The 22,895-nt window shown below is 46.3% G+C and overlaps 1 protein-coding gene across 1 annotated transcript in view; it reads left to right on the top strand.

The window, feature by feature from the left end:
- The first annotated feature begins 7,295 nt into the window (after window positions 1–7,295).
- LOC144688590 (retinol dehydrogenase 12) overlaps window positions 7,296–22,895 on the top strand; it is a 46,070-nt gene continuing 30,470 nt past the window's right edge. Inside the window, exons 1-2 of the mRNA XM_078555350.1 lie at window positions 7,296–7,620; window positions 14,697–14,936. Coding sequence (XP_078411476.1) covers window positions 7,443–7,620; window positions 14,697–14,936 — 418 coding nt within the window. The 5' untranslated portion in view covers window positions 7,296–7,442. The remainder of the gene's footprint in view (window positions 7,621–14,696; window positions 14,937–22,895) is intronic.

Raw genomic sequence — 22,895 nt, 5'->3', positions numbered from 1 at the left:
GCTCACATTCACTCACGCACTCTTGCGCGCGCTCACATTCACACACACACGCACTCTCGCGCGCGCTCACATTCACACACACGCACTCTCGCGCGCGCTCACATTCACACACACGCACTCTCGCGCGCGCTCACATTCACACACACATGCTCACATTCACACACACGCACTCTCGCGCGCGCTCACATTCACTCACGCACTCTTGCACGCGCTCACATTCACACACACACGCACTCTCACGCGCGCTCACATTCACACACACGCACTCTCGCGCGCGCTCACATTCACACACACACGCACTCTCGCGCGCGCTCACATTCACACACACGCACTCTCGCGCGCGCTCACATTCACACACACGCACTCTCGCGCGCGCTCACATTCACACACACACGCTCACATTCACACACACGCACTCTCGCGCGCGCTCACATTCACACACACACGCTCACATTCACACACACGCACTCTCGCGCGCGCTCACATTCACGCACTCACATTCACGCACACGCACTCTCACGCACGCTAACATTCACACACACGCACTCTCGCGCGTGCTCACATTCACACACACACGCTCACATTCACACACACGCACTCTCGCGCGCGCTCACATTCACACACACACGCTCACATTCACACACATGCACTCTCGCGCGCGCTCACATTCACGCACTCACATTCACGCACACGCACTCTCACGCACGCTAACGTTCACACGCACACACAGTCATTTGAACACATTTCCACACCAACACACTCACACAGACAAACTCTCGCACATTCACATGCACAGACACTCTTACATACCGTCACATTCATACACTCTCACACACAAACTCTCGTTTGCACAGAGACTTACACACTCTCGCACACACACATACTCCACACTCAGTCAGTTGAACACATTTACAGACAGACAAACTCTCACACACTCACAGACATACACACGCGGACACGCTCGCTCGTGCTCATTCGCACACTCTCACACAGTTACATTCACACACTCTCACGTGCACTCTCGCATGCGCGCACATTCACACGCACACAATCTCACACACAGACATGCTCACACACACACAAACTCTCACTCACATACACACACACACTCACAAAGGCGCTCTCGCACCCAGACATACACACTCACAAAATCACTCACATACACACACTCTTGCACACAGACACACTCGCACACAGTCACTTTCACACACAGACACACACACTTGCACACAGACACACACATGCTCTCACACCGACACATTGCGCACAGACACACACACATTCGCACATACACACTCTCGCACATGCACACTCTCGCACACAGACACTTGCGCGTGCACACGCACACAGACACTTGCGCGTGCACATGCACACAGACATTCGTGCATGCGCGCACTCTCGCGCGCGCGCACATACACATACTCGCACACATTCACACAGGCCCACATACACTATCGCACACAGACCTGCTCAAAAAGCCATCTGAACACCCTTACACACCAACACATTCACATACAAGACATACTCATACAGTTTCACGCGCATACACACACACACAAAGTCACTCACACAGTGACACACACACAGACATATTCTCACACAGACACTCACACAGACTCTCTCTCTCACAGTCATGCTCACATACTCTCACACACCCACATACACAGACATACTGTGCGTGAGTGTAAATGGTGGCTGTGTTCCTGAAAATTGCCACTTTAAGTGAATTGACTTTGTGAATCACGGCTTCCCCTCAGATTTATAGACAAAAGCTGGAGTTAAGTTCCATTGGACATTGTTCTTTATTTCTGGGTAAGAGATGTACAAGTTGTAATACTGTACCATATGTGTGCAGCCTATAGATTCCTAACTGGAATAATAAAAAATCACGAAATACAAAAGAAATCCTTTCATTGGAAGTGGCTTTGAGTGATTTTGATTCTCAACACTGGGCACGTTGGTTTGGGGTAGGGCCTTGCTGTTACAGTGCCTTCCTTACCAGAGGGTAAAAGCAAAATACTGCGGATGCTGGAAATCTGAAACAAAGACAAAAATAGCTGGAAAAACTCAGCAGGTCTGACAGCATCTGCGGAGAGGAACGCAGTTAACGTTTCGAGTCCGTATGACTCTTCAACAGAACTAAGTAAATTTAAAAATGAGGTGAAATATAAGCTGGTGGAGGGGGGTGGGACAGGTAGTGTTGGATAGGGGGCCATTGATAGGTGGAGGCAAAGAAGAGATTGCCAAAGATGTCACAGACAAAAGGATAAGAGGTGTTGACAGTGGCGATATTATCTAAGAAATGTGCTAATAGGTGACATTAAGGGTAGAAAGCAGGATGAGCAAGGTACAGATAGCCCTAGTGGGGGTGGGGTGGGGGGAAGGGATCGAAATAGGCTAAAAGGTAGAGATAAAACAATGGATGGAAATAAATTTTTAAAATAATAATAGAAATAGGTGGGAAAAGAACAGTATATTAAAATAAATTATAGATTTTTGGAAAAAGGGGGGGATTGGAAAGGGGGTGGGGATGGAGGAGAGAGTTCATGATCTAAAGTTGTTGAACTCAATATTCAGCCCGGAAGGCTGTAAAGTGCCTAGTCGGAAGATGAGGTGCTGTTCCTCCAGATTGCGTTGAGCTTCACTGGAACAATGCAGCAGGCCAAGGACGGACATGTGGGCATGAGAGCAGGGTGATGTGTTAAAATGGCAAGCGACAGGGAGGTCTGGGTAATGCTTGCGGACAGACCGGAACAACCCGTTTCTGATCCCCCTTTTTCCAATAATTTATAATATATTTTTCTTTTCTCACCTATTTCCTTAGTTCTGTTGAAGAGTCATTCGGACTTGAGACGTTAACTGTGCTCCTCTCCGCAGATACTGTCAGAAATGCTGAGTTTTTCCAAGTATTTTTGATTTTGTTTCTTACCAGTGGGTTTGGAGGATCTGCTGAGGACACTGCTCACCCTGTTCTGTCTGCTCCGCCCTCTCGCCCTGTTCTGTCTGCTCCGCCCTCTCGACCTGTTCTGTCTGCTCCGCCCTCTCGCCCTGTTCTGTCTGCTCCGCCCTCTCGCCCTGTCCTGTCTGCTCCGCCCTCTCGACCTGTCCTGTCTGCTCCGATCTCTCGCCCTGTCCTGTCTGCTCCGCCCTCTCGCCCTGTTCTGTCTGCTCCGCCCTCTCGCCCTGTCCTGTCTGCTCCGCTCTCTCGCCCTGTCCTGTCTGCTCCGCCCTCTCGCCCTGTCCTGTCTGCTCCACCCTCTCGCCCTGTCCTGTTTGCTCCGCCCTCTCGCCCTGTCCTGTCTGCTCCGCCCTCTCGCCCTGTTCTGTCTGCTCCGCCCTCTCGCCCTGTTCTGTCTGCTCCGCCCTCTCGACCTGTTCTGTCTGCTCCGCCCTCTCGCCCTGTTCTGTCTGCTCCGCCCTCTCGCCCTGTCCTGTCTGCTCCGCCCTCTCGCCCTGTCCTGTCTGCTCCACTCTCTCGCCCTGTCCTGTCTGCTCCGCCCTCTCGCCCTGTTCTGTCTGCTCCGCCCTCTCGCCCTGTCCTGTCTGCTCCGCTCTCTCGCCCTGTCCTGTCTGCTCCGCCCTCTCGCCCTGTCCTGTCTGCTCCACCCTCTCGCCCTGTCCTGTCTGCTCCGCCCTCTCGCCCTGTCCTGTCTGCTCCGCCCTCTCGCCCTGTTCTGTCTGCTCCGCCCTCTCGCCCTGTTCTGTCTGCTCCGCCCTCTCGCCCTGTTCTGTCTGCTCCGCCCTCTCGCCCTGTTCCCTGTTTCAGTAGAGTGAGACCACATCCTTAAATCATTATGGCATTGACACACACTCTATAGGGAAGCCCGATTTTAAGAGAGTTAGGATGGTAATCCTCAAAGGAAGTAAAATTGAATTAAAAGTAAAAGGAGTTTTGGGTTGGGCCAAATGAAGGCAAGAGAGAAATAACACTTAGTAAGGAATATCCACAAATTGGAGAAGTTTTAAAGAGAGAGTGCTGGAGGATCTTTTAAACCCGTTTGATTTGATCATTAAGACACGAATGCTGATAACTTAGGGAAAAACCTTCCCCCTGTTGGGGGAGGGCGGAAGTGCAGGAGCCAACAGGGGGTGCGCCGCCATTGTACGTGGCCAGGCCAATCAAGGCCCTCCCAGCGTGACATGCGGGCGGGAGGGGATTCCCTCAGCCGGGAGTGCGTAAGAGTGCACTGATCTCCCCGCGGCTAAGTGCTGCCTCAGGGAGATCGGCGCCGAACTAAAAAATGTCAAACCAATGATAGGAAGATTTCCCTGACATGTCCCCTCATGTGACGCTGTCATACGAGTTGGGACATGTTCATCGCTTTTACTGAAACCTTTATTAAGTATTTTAATACCCTCATGAAACCTCATCCCGCCCGTGGAAGAGGTTTTCGTGCTTTTTCTTAAGCCCGGCTCCCTAAGGTTGGACAGGCAGGTCCATTAATGATGTTAAGTACTATTTAAAGGGCCTCAATCAGTTCACAGCTGATTTGGCTGCACCCCCGCCGACCTGAAAATGGAAATGATGGGGGGGGAGGGGGGGGGGTGACGTCGGGAGTTCCGCCTGACGTCATTCTGCGTCAGCTTATGCATCGGCGAGTGGGCCCCTCCCCTGCTCACCGACCGGAAGATCCTCCCCTTAGAATGAGCAAACACTTTTACAAGCGAATTTCTATTGATTGAGATAATCTCAGGTGTAGGTGGGGCCTATCACTGGAGTTGTTTCATTTAGTTTAATGTAAAACCTCAAGAACTGGTGGTCTGATTCCTGAACTTAGAGTCGCAGCTCAAACATCAGGTGATCTTATTGAAGCAGGTAAGATCCTGAGGGGACTTGACAGGGTACGTAAGAAACAGGAGCAGGAGTAGGCCATTCGGCCCCTCAAGCCTGCCCCGCCATTCAATAAGATCATGGCTGACCTGCCCCAGGCCTCAACTCCTCTTTCGTGCCAGCCCCTCATAGCCCTCGACTCCCTGATATGCTGAAAGGATGTTTCCCCTTGTGAGAAAGACTAGAACGAGGGGACACGGTTTAAAGATAAGGGGTGTCTCATTTAAAATGGAGATGAGGAGAAATTTTTTTTCTCGGTGTACCTCAAGAATTTTCTTCCCCAGAGAGCAGTGGAGGCAGAGTCAATGAATATATTCAAATCTGAATGAGATTTTTGATCGACAAGGGAGTCGAGGATTATGAGGGACACATAGGACAGCGGAGTTGAGGCCACAGTCAGATCAGCGATGATTTTATTGAATGGTGGTGCAGGCTCAAGGGGCCGAGTGGCCTACTCCTAGAGTGATGCCCAAGTCCACAGAATCTGAAATCCTTCCACCAACTCTCCTGCCAAGCATTAACATGTCTTACTTTCTTGTTGCTTCAGTCGCTAGTGTGTGGCACAGGGAGCAACCCAGAGATGATTATTTTTGAGGTCGCCCTGCCTCATCCCGAATCTCTCGTCTGAAGGGTATCAGCCCTTTTCATTCTTATGCCGTTGATTCCAACATAAACCACAACCCCTGGCTCACTCATTTCCCTCCTGCAGAGCATTCTGCACCCTCTCAGTGATACCCTGGTACCAAAGAGGCAACACGCCAGGCAGGAATCACATCTGCAGATGCAGAAGGAGCTGTCAATCCTGGACCATCAAATCACCCATGGCCTCAGTGCACCCCCCCCACCCATGCAATCCTCTGCCCCACAGTGCCGTGGGTGCTTTTCCCTTTCTGGATTTGAAATGACGGGAGCGGTGAACAGGGTGTGATGCAGGGAAGGGGGCAGAGATGTGGCAGGGTGGGAGGGAGCGACGCAAGGGGATGTGGCAGTGAGGTGCTTGTTATCGTACAGCGGATGGTAAATGCTGAGCTGCTCAAATCCCAGAGGGAAACCTGAAAGAAGCTGCCACAACTGTTTTTGCAATTTGTGTTTTTATTTCGAGACACGTGCCTTGAATTCAGTAGTAATAAGTCCACCGAGTTTTAGAGGTTTTTTTTTTACAAAACTAAATTAAACATTTATTAATAGAAGAAAAGATTTTAAGCACATACATAGGACTACAAACTACTACTATGATAACTCCTAGCTCCCTTAATTAATCTGACTGCTAGTTACACTTCCGTTAAGGCAACAGTAAAACAATAGATTTCAACAGACTCAGGCAAAGCAAAACATACCCTGGGCAGTGATATTCACAGTGAGTTCTCTTAGCTTCGGTCCCTGTCGACAGCAACTTGATACCTAGAGGCTGGAGGCTTTTCACACTCGTTAGATCTTAGAATGTCTTCTCCTTACACATAACCCTCATCTCCTTTATCCAGGTGTCTCCCTTTTTAATGTAAATTCCATTGTTCCAATCTGTCTTTGCAACTTTATTTTTTCCATAATGTAAATCTTCCACAGTGCTGATATCAGTAATCTTTGGGAAAAATAAACACACTGTTTGGCTTAGCCTCTGTTGGCTAGGTGTAACACCTTACCATCTTTGAAATTCCTGACTCTGGTTTCTCTGAAAATGCAAATGTTTTCCTCACACCTCACATTCTAAAACTTTAGCCATGTTTACGTATTTAGCATTTCAAACTTAGCTTCTCTTTCGATAACTCAAACCCTCCAGACTAGCTGCCTCCAATTCAATTAAATCCAACCCCCCCACAGGTCCACACAGGGAAACTAATCCAAATCCCACTATTAACTTACCTTAACAATAAATCACGTTAATATTATGAAAATGATTATATTTTAATGACAGTGCCACAGTTCAAGTAGGCAGCCCAGTGGTGCCTTGCCAGCCACAGTCACATCTGAAAATGAATATAAATAATGTCGAACACTTTGCCACTGGGACAATGAATGGCAGCATTACACACAAACCAACAACTAATTGAAAAGATATTTCACTCGAGGGATGATGTGGAATTTGAGATAAGGACTAAAATAAAAACAAAAAACTGCGGATGCTGGAAATCTGAAACAAAAACAAAAACAGCTGGAAAAACTCAGCAGGTCTGGCAGCATCGGCGGAGAAGAGCAAAGTTGACGTTTCGAGTCCTCATGACCCTTCATCAGAACTAAGTAGAAATAGGAAAGGGTTGAAATATAAGCTGGTTTAAGGGGCGGGGGGAGGTTGTTGGGACAAGCAAGCAGTGATAGGAGGAGATAACCAAAAGATGTCACAGACAAAAGAACAAAGAGGTGTTGAAGGTGGTGATATTATCTAAAAGAATGTGCTAATTAAGAATGGAGAGCAGGACACACAAGGTACAGATAGCCCTAGTGGGGTTGGGGTGAAATAAACGATGGAACACACTGAAACTTCCTTTGCCGTTCAGAAGTAACTGCTCGGGACCCAGCAAAAGTTTCCGAAAGGCAAGTTAATCTATAAACCTTGAGTAAACATTACCTCTTGTACCATCATTTCGACCCTATGCTCTTTAGCTGAGCTGAAATCATGGAGCTCTCTCTGCTTTTCTCGCAGCTGCTTCCACTCACCTCCCATCCTTTTTTCTTCGCAGTTTCAATTGTCTTGATTCTCATTGTCAGGCTGCAAAGGAGAGGAAGGTGGAGACCGAGAGATTGTCCAGTGGATCTCAATGGCAAAACGGCCATAGTCACGGGAGCTAACACAGGTAAGAGTTAATACCACCATTGCGGAACCTTGTGCCCAATCTCCACTCCGGGATCCAGGCTGATCTCTCAGCAGGACACGGGAGGGAATTTTGCACTGGCAGGAGTGCTGCCTTGCAAATGAAATGTTTAAACCAAAGCCCCATCACTGGTTCAGGTGGCTGTTTTAAGATCCAGCAACAATATTGGATAAAGAGAAAAGCCAACAATCTGCCCTCAAGAAAATCCTACAAATGCTTGTTAAACTCAGCAAAACGTATCCTATATTTTTAAGTGTTATGTAGGCGAGTAAATAATTCTTCCAGGTGATGTAAATGCTCCTCCCACATCTGACTGAAAACAATCAGATCATCAATATAAACTGCACAATTGCTTAGACCCCCCCAATTACTTTGTCAGTCTTAGAAATGTCGCAGGTGTATTCTTCAACCAAATGGCACGACTTTAAACTGATAAAAACAAAAAGCTAAAAGCTACTGCGGATGCTGGAAATCCAAAACAAAACAAAAACAGAATTACCTGGAAAAACTCAGCAAGTCTGGCAGCATCGGCGGAGAAGAAATCAGTCAACGTTTCGAGCCCTCATGGCCCTTCGGCAGAACTGATATAGTCCACTTGGCATTACGAAAGCTGATATCTCCTTTGCCATCTCCGACAATAGTACCTGCCAATGTCCTTTTAGCAAGTCAATCTTTGTGATAAATTTCGATTGTCCCACTTTCTCATCGGTTATCTCTGCTGCTTGTCTTACAGAATCAACCCTCTGTTCCTCCACATGAGTTCTCACTACCGAAGGGATTGAATCTTTAAATTCTTCACCGTGAGCAGTAGATGGTGAAATGTTGCGGCCGTTTTGTTGGGGGGTGATTCCGGTAGCGCTGACTTTGGTAGTTGGGCAATTGGTTTGGAAATTCTTCGTTCTGTCGGTTAGCTGAAAGGAATTGTCCTGTTTCCTTTTCAACTGTGCCTTTGCTGACTTCCCTAAGAGCTGCATAAGTTGTCTCTATTTTTAACGTCTGTATCCACCGGTCAAAATTACTTTGTTTTACTCTTTCAAACCCAATATAAGTTTGCCCAGGCTGTTTTCTCATATTCCTAAATATCTGCCTGTTTGCTTCAGGAACCAATTAATATTAAAAGATTGGTAAAGTAGCTGACTCAGCTGCCTGTGCAACAGGGATTGAGACAGACCGGTGCAGAGGGGAAGAGGTGCTCTTTGCATTTTTTCCTTGCTATCCAACTTCTTAAATCTTCAGAGCGTGCTGCAGCAAGAGAGGCTACAAGGGAAAGGAATCACTGGTAAGTAGTGGGTAAGGTATTTACTACTTTAATCGCTTATAGTTTAAGGTCTTTTTGTGGTTTACAGTTTGTATATTCTACAGTAACGAAGGATCAGGAAAGAAGGGCCCTACAGTAATTGACTTAAGAGGTTTAATTTAAAGGGATAAGTCATGGCAGGAGAGCTCAAAGCCGTGATGTGCTCTTCGTGCTCCATGTGGGAAACCGGCGACATTTCCAGCATCCCACGGGGACCAGCATGTGTGCAGGAAGTGTGTCCAGCTGCAGCTCCTGGAAGGTCGGGTTTCAGAGCTGGAACGGCGGCCGAGGACACTGAGGAGCATTCACGAGTCTGAGAGCATCGCGGATAGCACATTTAGAGAGGGGGTCACACTACAGATGAAGGGACTTGAGGAAGGAAGGGAATGCGTGACCACCAGGCAGTCCAAGAGAAACAGGCAGGTAGTTCAGGAGTCCCCTGGGGTCCCGCTCGCAAATCGGTAATCCATTTTGGAGGCTGGTTCCTCCTGGGAGTGTGGACAGAGCCAAGCTTCTGGCACCACAAGCAGCCTGTCTGTATAGGAGGGGAGGAAGAGCAATAGTAATAGGGGATTCTATAGTCAGGGGAACAGATAGGTGCTACTGTGGCCGTCAATGTGACTCCAGGATGGTATGTTGTCTCCCTGGTGCCAGGGTCCGGGATGTCACTGAACAGCTGCAGGGCATCCTGAAGGGGGAGGGTGATAAGGCAGATGTCACGGTACATGTTGGTACCAATGACATAGGTAGAAAGAGGGATGAGGTCTTGCATCAAGAATTCAGGGAGTTGGGCAGTAGACTAAAAAGCAGGACCTCTCGGGTTGTAATCTCTGGATTACTCCCAGTGCCACGTGCTAGTGAGTACAGAAATAGGAGAATAGCGCAGATGAATATGTGACTTAAGAGCTGGTGCAGGAGGGAGGGTTTTAGATTCCTGGATCACTGGGACCATTTCTGGGGAAGGTGGGACATGTACAAGCGGGACGGTCTACATCTGAACTAGAGCGGGACTAACGTCCTTGCGGGCGGGTTTGCTAGTGCTGTTGGGAGGAGTTTAAACTAATTCAACAGGAGGAGGGGACACAGAATGTTAGCAGAATGGGGACACATCATAATACAGTAAAACAATCAAGTCAGAGGGAGTACAGCTGCATTAAGTTTCAAGGGAGTAGGGCAAGGCTGGGTGGCCTCTACTTTAATGCCAGGAGTATTACAGGTAAAACGGATGAGTTAAGGGTGCGGATTGACACGTGGAATTGTGATATAGTAGCCATCACTGAGACGTGGTTGAGGGAGGGGCAGGATTGGCAGCTCAACATTCCGGGATATAGAATCTTCAGGCGAGACAGGGGAGGGGGTAAAAGAGGAGGAGGCGTCGCATTATTAGTTAAGGAGTCAGTTACTGTAGTAAGGAGAGATGAGAGCTTGGAGGGGGCATCGAAAGAAGCTTTGTGGGTAGAGCTTAGGAATAAAAAAGGGGCAGCCACATTGTTAGGTGTTTATTATGGACCCCCAGATAGTCAGCGGGAAATTGAGGAGCAAATATGTGCACAACTTGCGGAGGTGTGTAAAAACAATAACAATAGGGTAATTATATTAGGTGATTTCAACTTTCCCAACATTCATTGGGATAGACATAGTGTTAAGGGCTTGGATGGAGTAGATTTCTTGAAATGTGTACAGGAGAACTTTTTAGGTCAATATGTAGAGGGTCCAACAAGGGACAGCGCAGTGCTGGGCCTAATTCTGGGGAATGAAGCCGGACAGGTGGCTGAGGTGGTGGTGGGGGAGCATTTTAGTGACAGCGACCACAACATGGCACAGTTTAAGTTTGTTATGGACAAAGAAATAGACAAGTTGCAAAAAAATGTTTTGGATCGGGGGAGAGTGGATTTTAGTAAAATAAGGCAGGATCTGGACAAGGTAGACTGGGAACAGCTACTTGTGGGGAAATCTACAGAGGAGCAGTGGGGAGTGTTCAAAAAGGAAATGGGGAGGGGACAGGCTCAACATGTTCCCTCTAGGGTGATAGGAAGGAGTAACAAGCCCAGAGAACCATGGATGACCAGAGATATTCAGGATACAATGAGAAGGAAAAGAGAGGCTTTTAGCAGGTACAAGGGAAGCAAATCAGCAGAGGCATTAGTGGAGTACAGAAAGTGCAGGGTGGAGCTTAAGAAAGCAATTAGGAGAGGAAAGAGGGGATATGAGAAAGCTCTGGCTGGTAAAAGTAGGGAAAATCCCAAGATATTCTAGAAGTATATCAATGGGAAGAGGATAACCAGGGAAAGAGTAGGGCCCATAAGGGACCAAGGGGGCAATCTATGGGTGGAGCCAGAGGACATCGCTAGAGTGTTGAATGAATACTTCACATCCGTTCTCACCCAAGAGAATGAGGATGAAGGTATGGAACTCGGGGAGAGAGACTGTGAGGTTCTTGAGCAAATTGATATAGGGAGTGACAAGGTATTGGAGGTGTTGGCAGGCTTAAAAGTGGACAAATCTCCAGATCCGGATGATTTGTGTCCCAGACTGCTAAGGGAGGCAAGGGAGGAGATCGCAGGGGCTCTGACCCAAATTTTTAATTCCTCTCTGGCCACGGGGGAGGTGCCAGAGGACTGGAGAACAGCTAATGTGGTTCCGCTATTTAAGAAGGGTTGTAGAGATAAGCCAGGGAACTACAGGCCAGTGAGTCTCACGTCATTGGTAGGGAAACTATTGGAGAAAGTTCTGAAGGAGAGTATCTATCTCCACTTGGAGAGGCAAGATTTGATCAGGGATAGTCAGCATGGCTTTGTCAGAGGGAGGTCATGCCTAACAAATTTGACTGAATTTTTTGAGGGGGTGACCAGGTGTGTAGATGAGGGAGGTCAAATGGGCAGATAAGCGGCAGATGGAATTTAACCCTGGAAAGTGTGAGGTGATACACTTTGGAAGGAGTAATTTGACAAGGAAGTTTTCAATGAATGGCATGACACTAGGAAGTTCTGAGGAACAAAGGGACCTTGGCATGTGTGTCCATATATCTCTGAAGGCAGAGGGGCATGTTAGTGGGGTGGTGAAAAAGGCATATGGGACAATTGTCTTTATCAATCGAGGCATAGATTACAAAAGTAGGGAGGTCATGTTGGAGTTGTATAGAACCTTGGTGAGGCCACAGCTGGAGTACTGTGTGCAGTTCTGGTGGCCACATTATAGGAAGGATGTAATTGCACTGGAGGGGGTGCAGAGGAGATTCACCAGGATGTTGCCTGGGATGAAACATTTAAGTTATGAAGAGAGGTTGGATAGACTTGGGTTGTTTTTGTTGGAGCAGAGAAGACTGAGGGGTGACCTGATTGAGGTGTACAAGATTATGAGGGGCATGGACAGGGTGGATAGGGAGCAGCTGTTCCCCTTAGTTGAAGGGTCAGTCACAAGGGGTCATAAGTTCAAGGTGAGGGGCAGGAGGTTTAGGGGGGATGTGAGGAAAAACCTTTTTACCCAGAGGGTGGTGACGGTCTGGAATGCGCTGCCTGGGAGGGTGGTGGAGGCGGGTTGCCTCACATCCTTTAAAAAGTACCTGGATGAGCACTTGGCACGTCATAACATTCAAGGCTATGGGCCAAGTGCTGGTAAATGGGATTAGGTAGGTAGGTCAGGTGTTTCTCATGTGTCGGTGCAGACTCGATGGGCCGAAGGGCCTCTTCTGCGCTGTGTGATTCTGTGATTCTGTCAGACCTGCTGAGTTTTTCCAGCATTTTTTGTTCTCGTTTCAGATTTCCAGCATCCGCAGAATTTTGCCTTTATTTTACTGAAAATTGGACAGGTTGGATGATGCCCATCTTTTCTAACTGGCACAGTTAGAAAACCTGTCTGCTTGGGCTGACAAGGGGCAAGTAACATTCGTGCCACACAAGTGTCAGGCAATGACCATCTCCAAGAAGTGAGAATCTAACCATCGCCCCTTGACTTTCAATGGGATTACCATCACTGAATCCCCACTATCAATATCCTGGGGGTCACCATTGACCAGAAACTGAACTGGACTAGCCATATAAATACTGTGGCTACAAGAGCGGGTCAGAGGCTAGGAATCGAGTAACTTCACCTCCTGACCCCCCAAAACCTGTCCGCGATCTACAAGGCACAAGTGCTTGATTGGCACCACATTCACAATCGTTCACTCCCTCCACCACCGATGCACAGTAGCAGCAGTGTGTACCATCTACAAGATGCACTGCAGGAATTCACCAAGGCTCCTTAGACAGCACCTTCCAAACCCACGACCACTGCCATCTGGAATGACAGCAGATAGATGGGAACACCAACACCTGGAAGTTCCCCTCCAAGTCACTCGCCAACCTGACTTGGAAATATATCGCCGTTCCTTCACTGTCACTGGGTCAAAATCCTGGAACTCCCTCCCTAACAGCACTGTGGGTGTACCTACACCACATGGACTGCAGCGGTTCAAGAAAGCAGCTCACCACCGCCTTCTCAAGGGCAACTAGGGATGGGCAATAAACGCTGGCCCAGCCAGCGAATGAATTAAAAAAAAATCCACCTTCTCCTTTAAGGCACAAAGCACAGGTCTGGTCTTAAAGAATTGCAGTGACGCCTGAGAAACCACATATTTTTTTACTTGCAAGCCTTTTAACTTCCCTAATTCATCACAAAATACACGGCCGTATTTCCTTAACAGCTCGGGAACTCCTCCTGTTCTCAAGTGAAATATTCTTTGTAACCAGTCTGGGCTCAGGAGACTAGGTCTTTCTCCTGTCACTATGATCACTGGAAGCTGAGCAGCCTGTTGCCTGGAGGATACAGGCACTGTGGCGATGCCCTTTGTATGTATGGATTCTCCAGTGTATGTCTTCAGTTGAGTGGTTGTCTGCTCCAGATTCAGTGGCTGGTTACCTTCATTCAGATATTTAAATGTTTGCTCTCCTACCACTGTGGTTGACACTCCCTTATCTACCTCCAGTATTAGTGGCTTCCCATTCAGTTGGATTGTGACGGTGATAGGTTTGGTTTTTACAGCGGTGACATTGTACAGGGAATGGGTGTCAGTATCGGCAGCGTCAGGTTTCTGTCAATCATATTGGTTTGCTGCTTTAAGGGCTGTTACGACTTTGCCCTGCATTGCTTTACTACATGACCTGTCTTTTGGCGGTAACGGCATTCTGCCTCCTTGAACCTGCAGGTGTCCGGTATGTGGTCACCCCCACATCTAGAACAGATTCACCTCGGAGCCGCTGCTGAAATGTTGCTGCTGGGTCTTTTCGTGTTTCTAACAGTGAACATTGCCTCTCACTTCGCTGCTGTGTCTCTGGTTTTTGCGTCATGCCTGGCGATAGGTTCCTGCCCCACATGAAGAACAGCGCCACATTGTACATGTTGTAACGCCTGTGAGGCTCTCGCAGCACTTTCCATGGCTAGCGCTATTCCCATGGCGCACTGCAAATCGATGTCTGCTTCCGCGAGTAAACAGCGCTGAACGGTGAGAGGCGGTGACGTTGTTAGGCATGATTTCCCCTTCATGAAGCCATGCTGACTCTGCTTGATTACACTATGTATTTCTAAATGCTCTGCTATTACATCATTTATAATAGACTCCAACATTTTCCCAATGACAAATGTTTTGTAGAGCAATCCAATCAGTCCCCATCCCCCGTTCCCAGTAACTTTCCCTCTTGTAAATATTTCTCCATTTCCCTAAAGGGAAATCATTGCATTTCAGAACCTCGTTGACATGAGCCTTCTTTCCCCCTGTGCCCAGGTATCGGGAGATATATTGCTCAGGACCTTGCCCAGAGAAATGCCCGTGTGATCCTGGCCTGTCGTAGTTTGGAACGAGGAGGGAGAGCGGAGAGAGAGATCCGGCGCAGGACAGGGAACAATAATGTTCACCTCCGCATCCTGGACACCAGCTCCATGGAGTCTGTGCGGAAGTTCGTCGAGCAGATTAAGAAGGAGGAGAAACAACTGGATATCCTTGTAAATAACGCAGCCGCCTCCGGTAATGTGAAGTCGTTAATGTGGAAGAGTATAGAGTAATGTGAAAACTGGGTCAAAGCAAAGGGATGAAAGCAGGAAAGAATCTGGCACTCTGCTCCCCAGGAATGATTGATTTTTGACAGGTTTCTGGTTCATTAGCATTTTGAAGTGTCTGTGATTCAACATTTGGAACTCAAAGATATTAGATCACAATGATTTTATACAAATATATTTCATTGAAGTAAAACAATTGGCTTGCTTTTTGCACCAAGAGAAGTGAGTGTAACACATCATCTCTACATACAAGCAGGGGTCTTAGTTAACTGAGTTCAAAATAATTAATGATTAAATAGGCTTAATAATCATAGTTTTCGTAGGTTTATGCTTGTTGTAGGGTTGTTACAGTTCTGTAGGTTTGAAGAAGTCTTTGTGTTTATACATAGTTCAATTGCAAATCTTTATTAACTCTTAGAACTATTTACAAATGTCCAGTTAAGGGTACAAGTTGGAGCAGCCTCCATGCTTGCTGGTACACACGGCTCTGTCCAGCACCATAATGACCCTGGGTGTTGGTCATGTGCTCTCTCACATCACTGGGTGGGCGGTACTGTACTCAGTCCTGCATTAACCCTATATGTGCTAGATCCTCATACCACAATTCCAACAATAATTTATGAAACTAGAAGTAAAGGATGGAACATTTTCAATGCGGAATAAAACGAATGAGTTAACAGTGCAAATAGAGATAAATAGGTAAGGTTTGGTGGTGATTACTGAGACGTGGTTACAGGGAGAATGGGGAGTTGAATATCCAAGGGTACTCAGTGTTTCGGAAGGATAGGCAGGAAGGAAAAGGAGGTGATGTAGCTTTGTTAGTAAAGGAAGAGATCAGTGCTATAGTGAGGAATAATATAGGCACTGGAGAGCAAGACGTAGAGTTAGTCTGGGTAGAAATAAGAAAAAGCAAGGGAAAGAAGTTCCTGGTGGGAGTAATCTATAGGTCCCCAAACAGTAGTTCAGCAGTAGGGCACAGTATAAATCAGGAAATACTGGGAGCATGTAAGAAAGGCACGGCAATAATCATGGGTGATTTTAATATGCATATAGACTGGACTAATCAAATTGGCAAGGGTAGCCTCGAGGGAGAGTTCATAGTGTGTATTTGAGATTGTTTCTTGGAGCAATATGTTGTGGAACCAACCAGGGAGCAGGCTATTCTGGATTTGGTTTTGTGTAATGAGATGGGATTAATTAATGATCTCATAGTAAAGGGTCCTCAGGGAAGAGTGATCATAGCATACTGGAATTTCAAGTTCAGTTTGAGAGCGAGAAACTTGAGTCCCACACTAGTGTTCTGGAGTTAAACAAAGGTAACTACATAGGCATGAGGGCAGATTTGGCCCTAGTGGACTGGGCAGGAAGATTACAAGGTAGGACAGTTGATGAACAGTGGCAGATATTTAAGGAAATATTCAATTCCTCCCAAGTAAAATATATCCCAAAGAGGGAGAAAGATGGTTTGAGGGGGAAAAAGCATCCATGGCTAAGCAAGGAAGTTAAAAATAACATAAAGGCAAAAACTAAGGCATACTAAATTGCAAAGGTCAGTGGCAGGCTGGAAGATTGGGAAACTTGTAAAGATCAACAAAGGGTTACTATAAAAATAATAAAAAGAGCAAAGGTAAATTATGAAAGAAAACTAACGCAAAATGTAAAAACTGATAGCAAAAACTTCTACAAGTATAAAAATGGAAAGAGAGTCGCTAAAGTGAATGTTGGTCTCTTGGGGGATGAGACTGGGGAGTTAACAGTGGGGAACGTAGAAATGGCAGAGACGCTTAATCAATATTTTGCCTCAGTTTTCACGGTGGAGGATACTAGTGCTACCCCAATAGTAACAGGTAGTGCAGAGGGTATAGAGAAGGAAGAACTTAGAACAATCACCATCACTGCAGAAAAAGTACTGAGCAAACTATTGGGGTTAAAGGGTGACAAGTCCCCAGGACCTGATGGCTTACATCCCAGGGTCTTAAAGGAAGTGGCAGTGGAGACAGTGGATGCATTGGTAATAATATTCCAAAATTCCCTGGATTCTGGAAAGGTTCCAATGGATTTGAAAAATGCTAATATATATCACCCTTATTCAAAAAGGGGGGAGGCAGAAAGTTGGAAATTATAGGCCAGTTAGTTTAACATCTGTCATTGGGAAATTGTTGGAATCCATTATTAAGGAGGTAGTAATGGGACATTTGGAAAGTCAAATTGCAATCCATTAGAGTCAGCATGGTTTTATGAAGAGTAAATCGTGTTTGACTAATTTGCTAGAGTTCTTTGAAGATGTGTCAAGCAAAGTGGATAGTGGGGATCCTGTAGATGTAGTATATCTGGACTTCCAGAAGGCCTTTGATAAGGTGCCACACAAAAGATTAATAAACAAGATAAGATCACACGGAGTTAGGGGTAATATATTATCTTGGATAGAGGATTGGCTAACCAACAGAAAGCAGGGAGTCAGGATAAATGGGTCTTTTTCTGGATGGCAAGCTGTAACTTGTGGGGTGCCACAGGGTTCGGTCCTTGTGCCCCAACTATTTACAATCCATATTGATGACTTGGATTCAGGGATAGAAGGTACTATAGCTAAATTCGCAGATGACACCAAAATAGGTGGGAAAGTAAGTTGCAATGAAGAAATAAAAAATTTACAAATTGATATGGACAGGTTAGGTGAATGGGCCAAAGTTTGGCAGATGGAGTTTAACGTGGATAAGTGTGAGGTTATCTATTTTGGTCAGAAGGATAAAAAGGTGACATATTATTTAAATGGAGAGAAACTTCAGAATGCTTCAGTGCAGAGGGATCTGGGTGTCCTCATGCATGAATCGCTAAAAGCTAGTATGCAGGTACAGCAGGTAATAAGGAAGGCAAATGGAATTTTGGCATTTATTGTTAAAGGAATAGAGTATGAAAATAGGGAAGTGTTGTTGCAACTGTACAAGGCATTGGTGAGACCCCACCTGGTGTACTGTGCACAGTTTTGGTCCCTTTACTTGAGGAAGGATGTAATTGCATTTGAGGTGGTTCAGAGGAGGTTCACCAGATTGATTCCAGAGATCCGGGGCTTGTCCTGTGAGGAGAGATTGAGCAGTTTAGGCCTATACTCGCTAGAGTTTAGAAGGATGAGAGGAGATCTAATTGAGGTATATAAGATGCTAAAGGGGATAAACAAAGTAGACGTGGAGCGGATGTTTCCCCTTGTGGAGCATTCTAGAACGAGAGGCCATAGTTTTAGGCTAAGGGGTGGTAAATTTAAATCAAGAGATGAGGAGGAATTACTTTTCTCAAAAGGTCGTGAATCTGTGGAATTCACTACCTCAGAGTGCAGCGAATGCCGGGCGCTGAATAAATTTAAGGGGGAGATAGACAGGTTTTTAATTAGTAACGGGTTGAAAGTTGTGGGGAGAGGGCGGGAAATTGGAGTTGAGACCAAAATAAGATCAGCCATGATCGTATTGAATGATGGGGCAGACTCGAGGGGCTGAATTGCCGACTCCTGCTCCAGCCTGTTATGTCCTTAAGTTCTAAATGGAGTAACGTATCGAACATCATAACCTGTAGTCCTTTCAGCCTCCAACAGGGGGAGCACTGCACTACACATTAATGAGACCAATTGGTTAAAATGAAATATCATGGGAGCATTGAATCAATGTTTAAAGATTTTTAACACTCGATCTATCTCAATAACAGAGCAGATAAACAGGTTTGGAAAGTATTCCACTGAGAATCTCTACAAGATTCTCTCTGAATTGCACTGCCTGAAAAAGATTCAATGTTCACTTTCAATAGGGAATGGGATAAATATTAAAACTGGGAAATTTGTTGAACCATGGGGATAGAGCAGGGGTAAGGAACTAATTGGGCAGCTCCTTCAAAGAGCAAGCATAGGCAGGGTGGGCTGAATGGCCTCCTTCCCTTCGCTGCTGTAAGATTCTATCAATAACTCAATCGTGGTCCAATCCTGCGGGAGTGCCAAGACGAGGCTGAGTGGTTGGTCCTACTGAGCTTCTCAACGGGGACCCTTCCACCTGAGGCATTTGTGTCCATCCAATTCGATTTACTCCACGTGGGCCTGGATTTTTACAGCTTCCCCACTGGGCAGGTTTTCACCTTCCTGCTCACCCTTGACCTAGTCCCCAAAATACTGGGGGTGGCTAAGGTCGTCCGTCCGCCTGCAGGCCTAGGTATTTTTGATCCTTTTTGTGTAATCCTGAAGCATTTCTCATGTACCTCATGAACCCTTTTCTCCAGATAGAACGTAAGAACATAGGGAACAGGAGTAGACCATTCGGCCCCTCGAGCCTGCTCCGTCATTCAATAAGATCATGGCTGATCTTCTTGTGTTTCAATTTCCACATCCCAATCTAACCCCGATAACCTTTGATTCCCTTGTCTGACAAGAATCTATCTACTTCTGCCTTAAAAATATTCAATGACCCCACTTCCACCACCTTCTGAGGCAGAGAGTTCCAAAGTCGCACAACCCTCTGAGAGAAAAAAAGTCTCCTCATCTCTGTCCTAAAAGGGTGACCCCTAGTTCTGGACCCACACACAAGAGGAAACATCCTTTCCACGTCCACCTTGTCCAGGCTGTTCGGGATCTTGTAAACTTCAATCAAATCACCCCTCACTCTCCTAAACTCCAGTGGAAACAAGCCCAGTCTGTCCAAGCTTTCCTCATAAGACAACCCGCTCATTCCAGGTATCAATCTAGTAAACCTCCTCTGAACCGCCTCCAATGCATTTACATCCTTCCTTAAATAAGGAGACCAAAACTGCACACAGTATTTGAGATGTGGTCTTACCAACACTCTATAACTGAAGCATAACACCCTTACTTTTATGTTCAACACCTCTCATAATAAAGGATAACATTCCATTAGCCTTCTTAACTACTTGTTGTACCTGCAAACTAACTTCTTGTGGCTTTAGATCCACCTAGATCCCTCTGCACCTCAGAATTATGCAGCCGTTCTCCATTTAAGTAATACTCTGCTTTTTTGTTCTTCCTGCCAAAGTGATCAACTTCACATTTTCCCACATTAAACTCCATTTGTCAGATCTTTGCCCACTCACACAACCTATTTATGTCTGTCTGCAACCTCCTCATGTCCTCTTCACCACATACTTTCCCATCTATCTTTGTGTCATCTGCAAATTTAGCAACATGCCTTCACTCCCCTCATCTAAGCCATTGTTGTAAATCATAAAAAGATTGTCTGTGGGACTCCGCTCATTATATCCTGCCAATCAGAAAAAGACCCATTTATGCATCAAAAACAGAAAATGCTGGAAAAACTCAGCAGGCCTAGCAGCATCTGTGGAGAGAGAAACAGAGTTAATGTTTCAAGTCTGTATGAACCTTCTTCAAAATGTTAACTCTGTTTCTCTCTCCACAGATGCTGCTAGACCTGCTGAGTTTTTCCAGCATTTTCTATTTTTGTTTCAGATTTCCAGCATCTGAAGTATTTTGCTTTTACCTATTTATGCATACTCTCTGCTTTCTGCCAGCCAGCCAATCTTCTATCCATGCTAATATGTTACCCACTACACCATGTGCTATTATTTTCCGTAATAATTTTTGATGTGGCACCTTTCAAATGCCTTCTGGAAATCCAAGTACAGCACATCTACAGGCTCCCCTTTTATCCATTATGCATGTTACTCCTGCAAAAAAAACTCCAATAAATTGGCTAAATATGATTTTCCTTTCAGAAAACCATGCTGACTCTTCCCGATTACCTTAAGCCCAGCTATAACCTCCTTAATGATCGATTCTAATAACTTCCCCACGATAGATGTCAAGCTAACTGGCCTACGGTTTCCTGTTTTCTGCCTCCCTCCCTTCCTGAACTGAGGGGTTATACTTGCTACTTTCCAATCTGATGGAACCTTTCCAGAATCTAGCGAATTTTGGAAAATTAACACCAGCGCATCGACGACCTCATTAGCCACCTCTTTGAAGACCCTGGGATGTAGTCCATCGGGACCCGGAGACTTGTCAGCCCACAGCTCCATCAATTTGCTCAGTATCATTTCCCCTAGTGATTGCAATTTCACCAAGTTCCTCTCTCCCGTTCAGCTCCTGATTTGTAGCTATTACTGGAATGTTTTTTGTATCCTCTATAGTGAACACAAAAGCAACATATTTGTTCATTTCTTCTGCCATTTCCTTATTACCTACTATTAACTCCCCACTGTCACTCACTAGAGGACCAACACTCACTTTACTTACTCTTTTCCTTCTTAAATACCTGTAGAAACTTTTGCTATCCGTTTTTACATTTCTAGCTAGCTTCCTCTAATACCCTAAATTCTTTCTCCTGGTTAATCGTTCAGGCATTCTCTGCTGCTCTTTATATTCTGTCCAATCACCTGTCCTGCCGCTTATCTTTGCGGAGTTGTATGCTTATCCAAGCTCTAGGCCTGTTGTGAGCCTTCAGCACTCTGAAATGGTTTTGGGAGTGGTACTGTGGATCCCATGCTTGTGCTGAGCCCTGGTATTGTTCCTGCTTCTGTGCTGCTGCTTGCTGCTCTGGGCCTGTGCTCACTGCTGTCCGCTCTCTGGGCCTGTGTCTCAGCTTGTATCTGCTGCTCCCGTGAAGTTCAGTATTATTGCCGGAATATTGTCAGGGCTCATAGCCTTTGCAGTATCCTTCAGTGCCTTCAGCTGTTTCTTGATAATCACGTGGAATGAATCGAATTGGCTGAAAACTGGCGACTGTGATGCTGGGGGCCTCCAGACGAGGATAGGCTGGGATAGGTTGTACTGGAACAGCTGGTGAAGCGGCTCATTCCAGTTCATTGATCTTCAGCACTGCATCTGAGATGTGATCAAAGGGCCGACAAGCCCTTGTCAGGTCCACTCAGCAATTCAGCAGCATGGGCTGAATTTTATTGCTTGCACCCTGGGGCGGGTTTTGGAGGTCAGACGTGGAGGCAGAAAGGAGGAGTGTGATAGGAGGGGTGTGATCTTAGGGTGGGGTGGGGGGTGTGCCCCAGGTGCACACAGGGCAACCTCCCAAAGTAGATACTCCCCCTTCGTTCCCCCTTTTTCACCATCTTTGATGACAAAAATGGCCTTCCCACTCTCGCCCACCTTCCACTGCCCAGAGTATCATGGCAGTGGAGGCAGGTCGAGGTTCCTAACTGGCCATTAATTGGTCACTTAAGGGCCTCAGTTGTAGAGTAAAGGGTTAACCTCAGAAGCATACAAGATGCTGATGTAATAATAATATTAGCTCACATGACTGAGAGGTAAGAGGGATTGAGAAGGAGTAAAAGCTCCAACCTCGTGTAGAGGTCCAAATGTGTAAATACGTATTGTAAATAAAGAGTAATGGTTTTGAGAAATGACAGGGTTGAGCAGCATACTTTGGGAGAGTGCACAACTGCCAAAACCTCCATCTAGACCCCTACCACACAACGAAACATGGTGGCAGTGTCCCTGGGAGGAGTTGGTGGCGTAGTGGTAATGTTGCTGGACTAGGAATCCAGAGGCCCAGGCTAATGCTCTGGGAAAATGGGTTTCATTCAAACCATGAATTTAAATTCAGTTAATAAATCTGGAATTAAATAGCTAATCTGGTTAATATGACCATGAAACCATTGTCAATTGTCACAAAAACCCATCTGGTTCACTAATGCCCTTAAGGGAAAGAAATCTACCGTCCTTATCTGGTCTGGCCTAAGTGTTACTCCAGACTCACAGCAATGGGGTTGACTCTTAAATGCCCTCTGTAGAGGTTTTTGATACAACTGAGTGGCTTGCTAGGCCACTTCAAAGTCTACAAAAAGGAATGAAACCAAACGGACCACCCTGCATTGACCTAGGCACCGAAAGCGACAATGACAAACTCAGCCCTGCTGACCCTGCAAAGTCCTCCTTACTAGCATCTGGGGGCTTGTTCCAAAATTGGGAGAG

This window comes from Cetorhinus maximus, chromosome 1 (genome assembly GCF_964194155.1).
Source record: "Cetorhinus maximus chromosome 1, sCetMax3.hap1.1, whole genome shotgun sequence".
In the NCBI taxonomy this organism is placed as follows: Eukaryota; Metazoa; Chordata; class Chondrichthyes; order Lamniformes; family Cetorhinidae; genus Cetorhinus; species Cetorhinus maximus.
The sequence above is the reverse complement of the archived record's forward strand: the minus strand, read 5'-3'. Positions and strand labels throughout refer to the sequence as shown.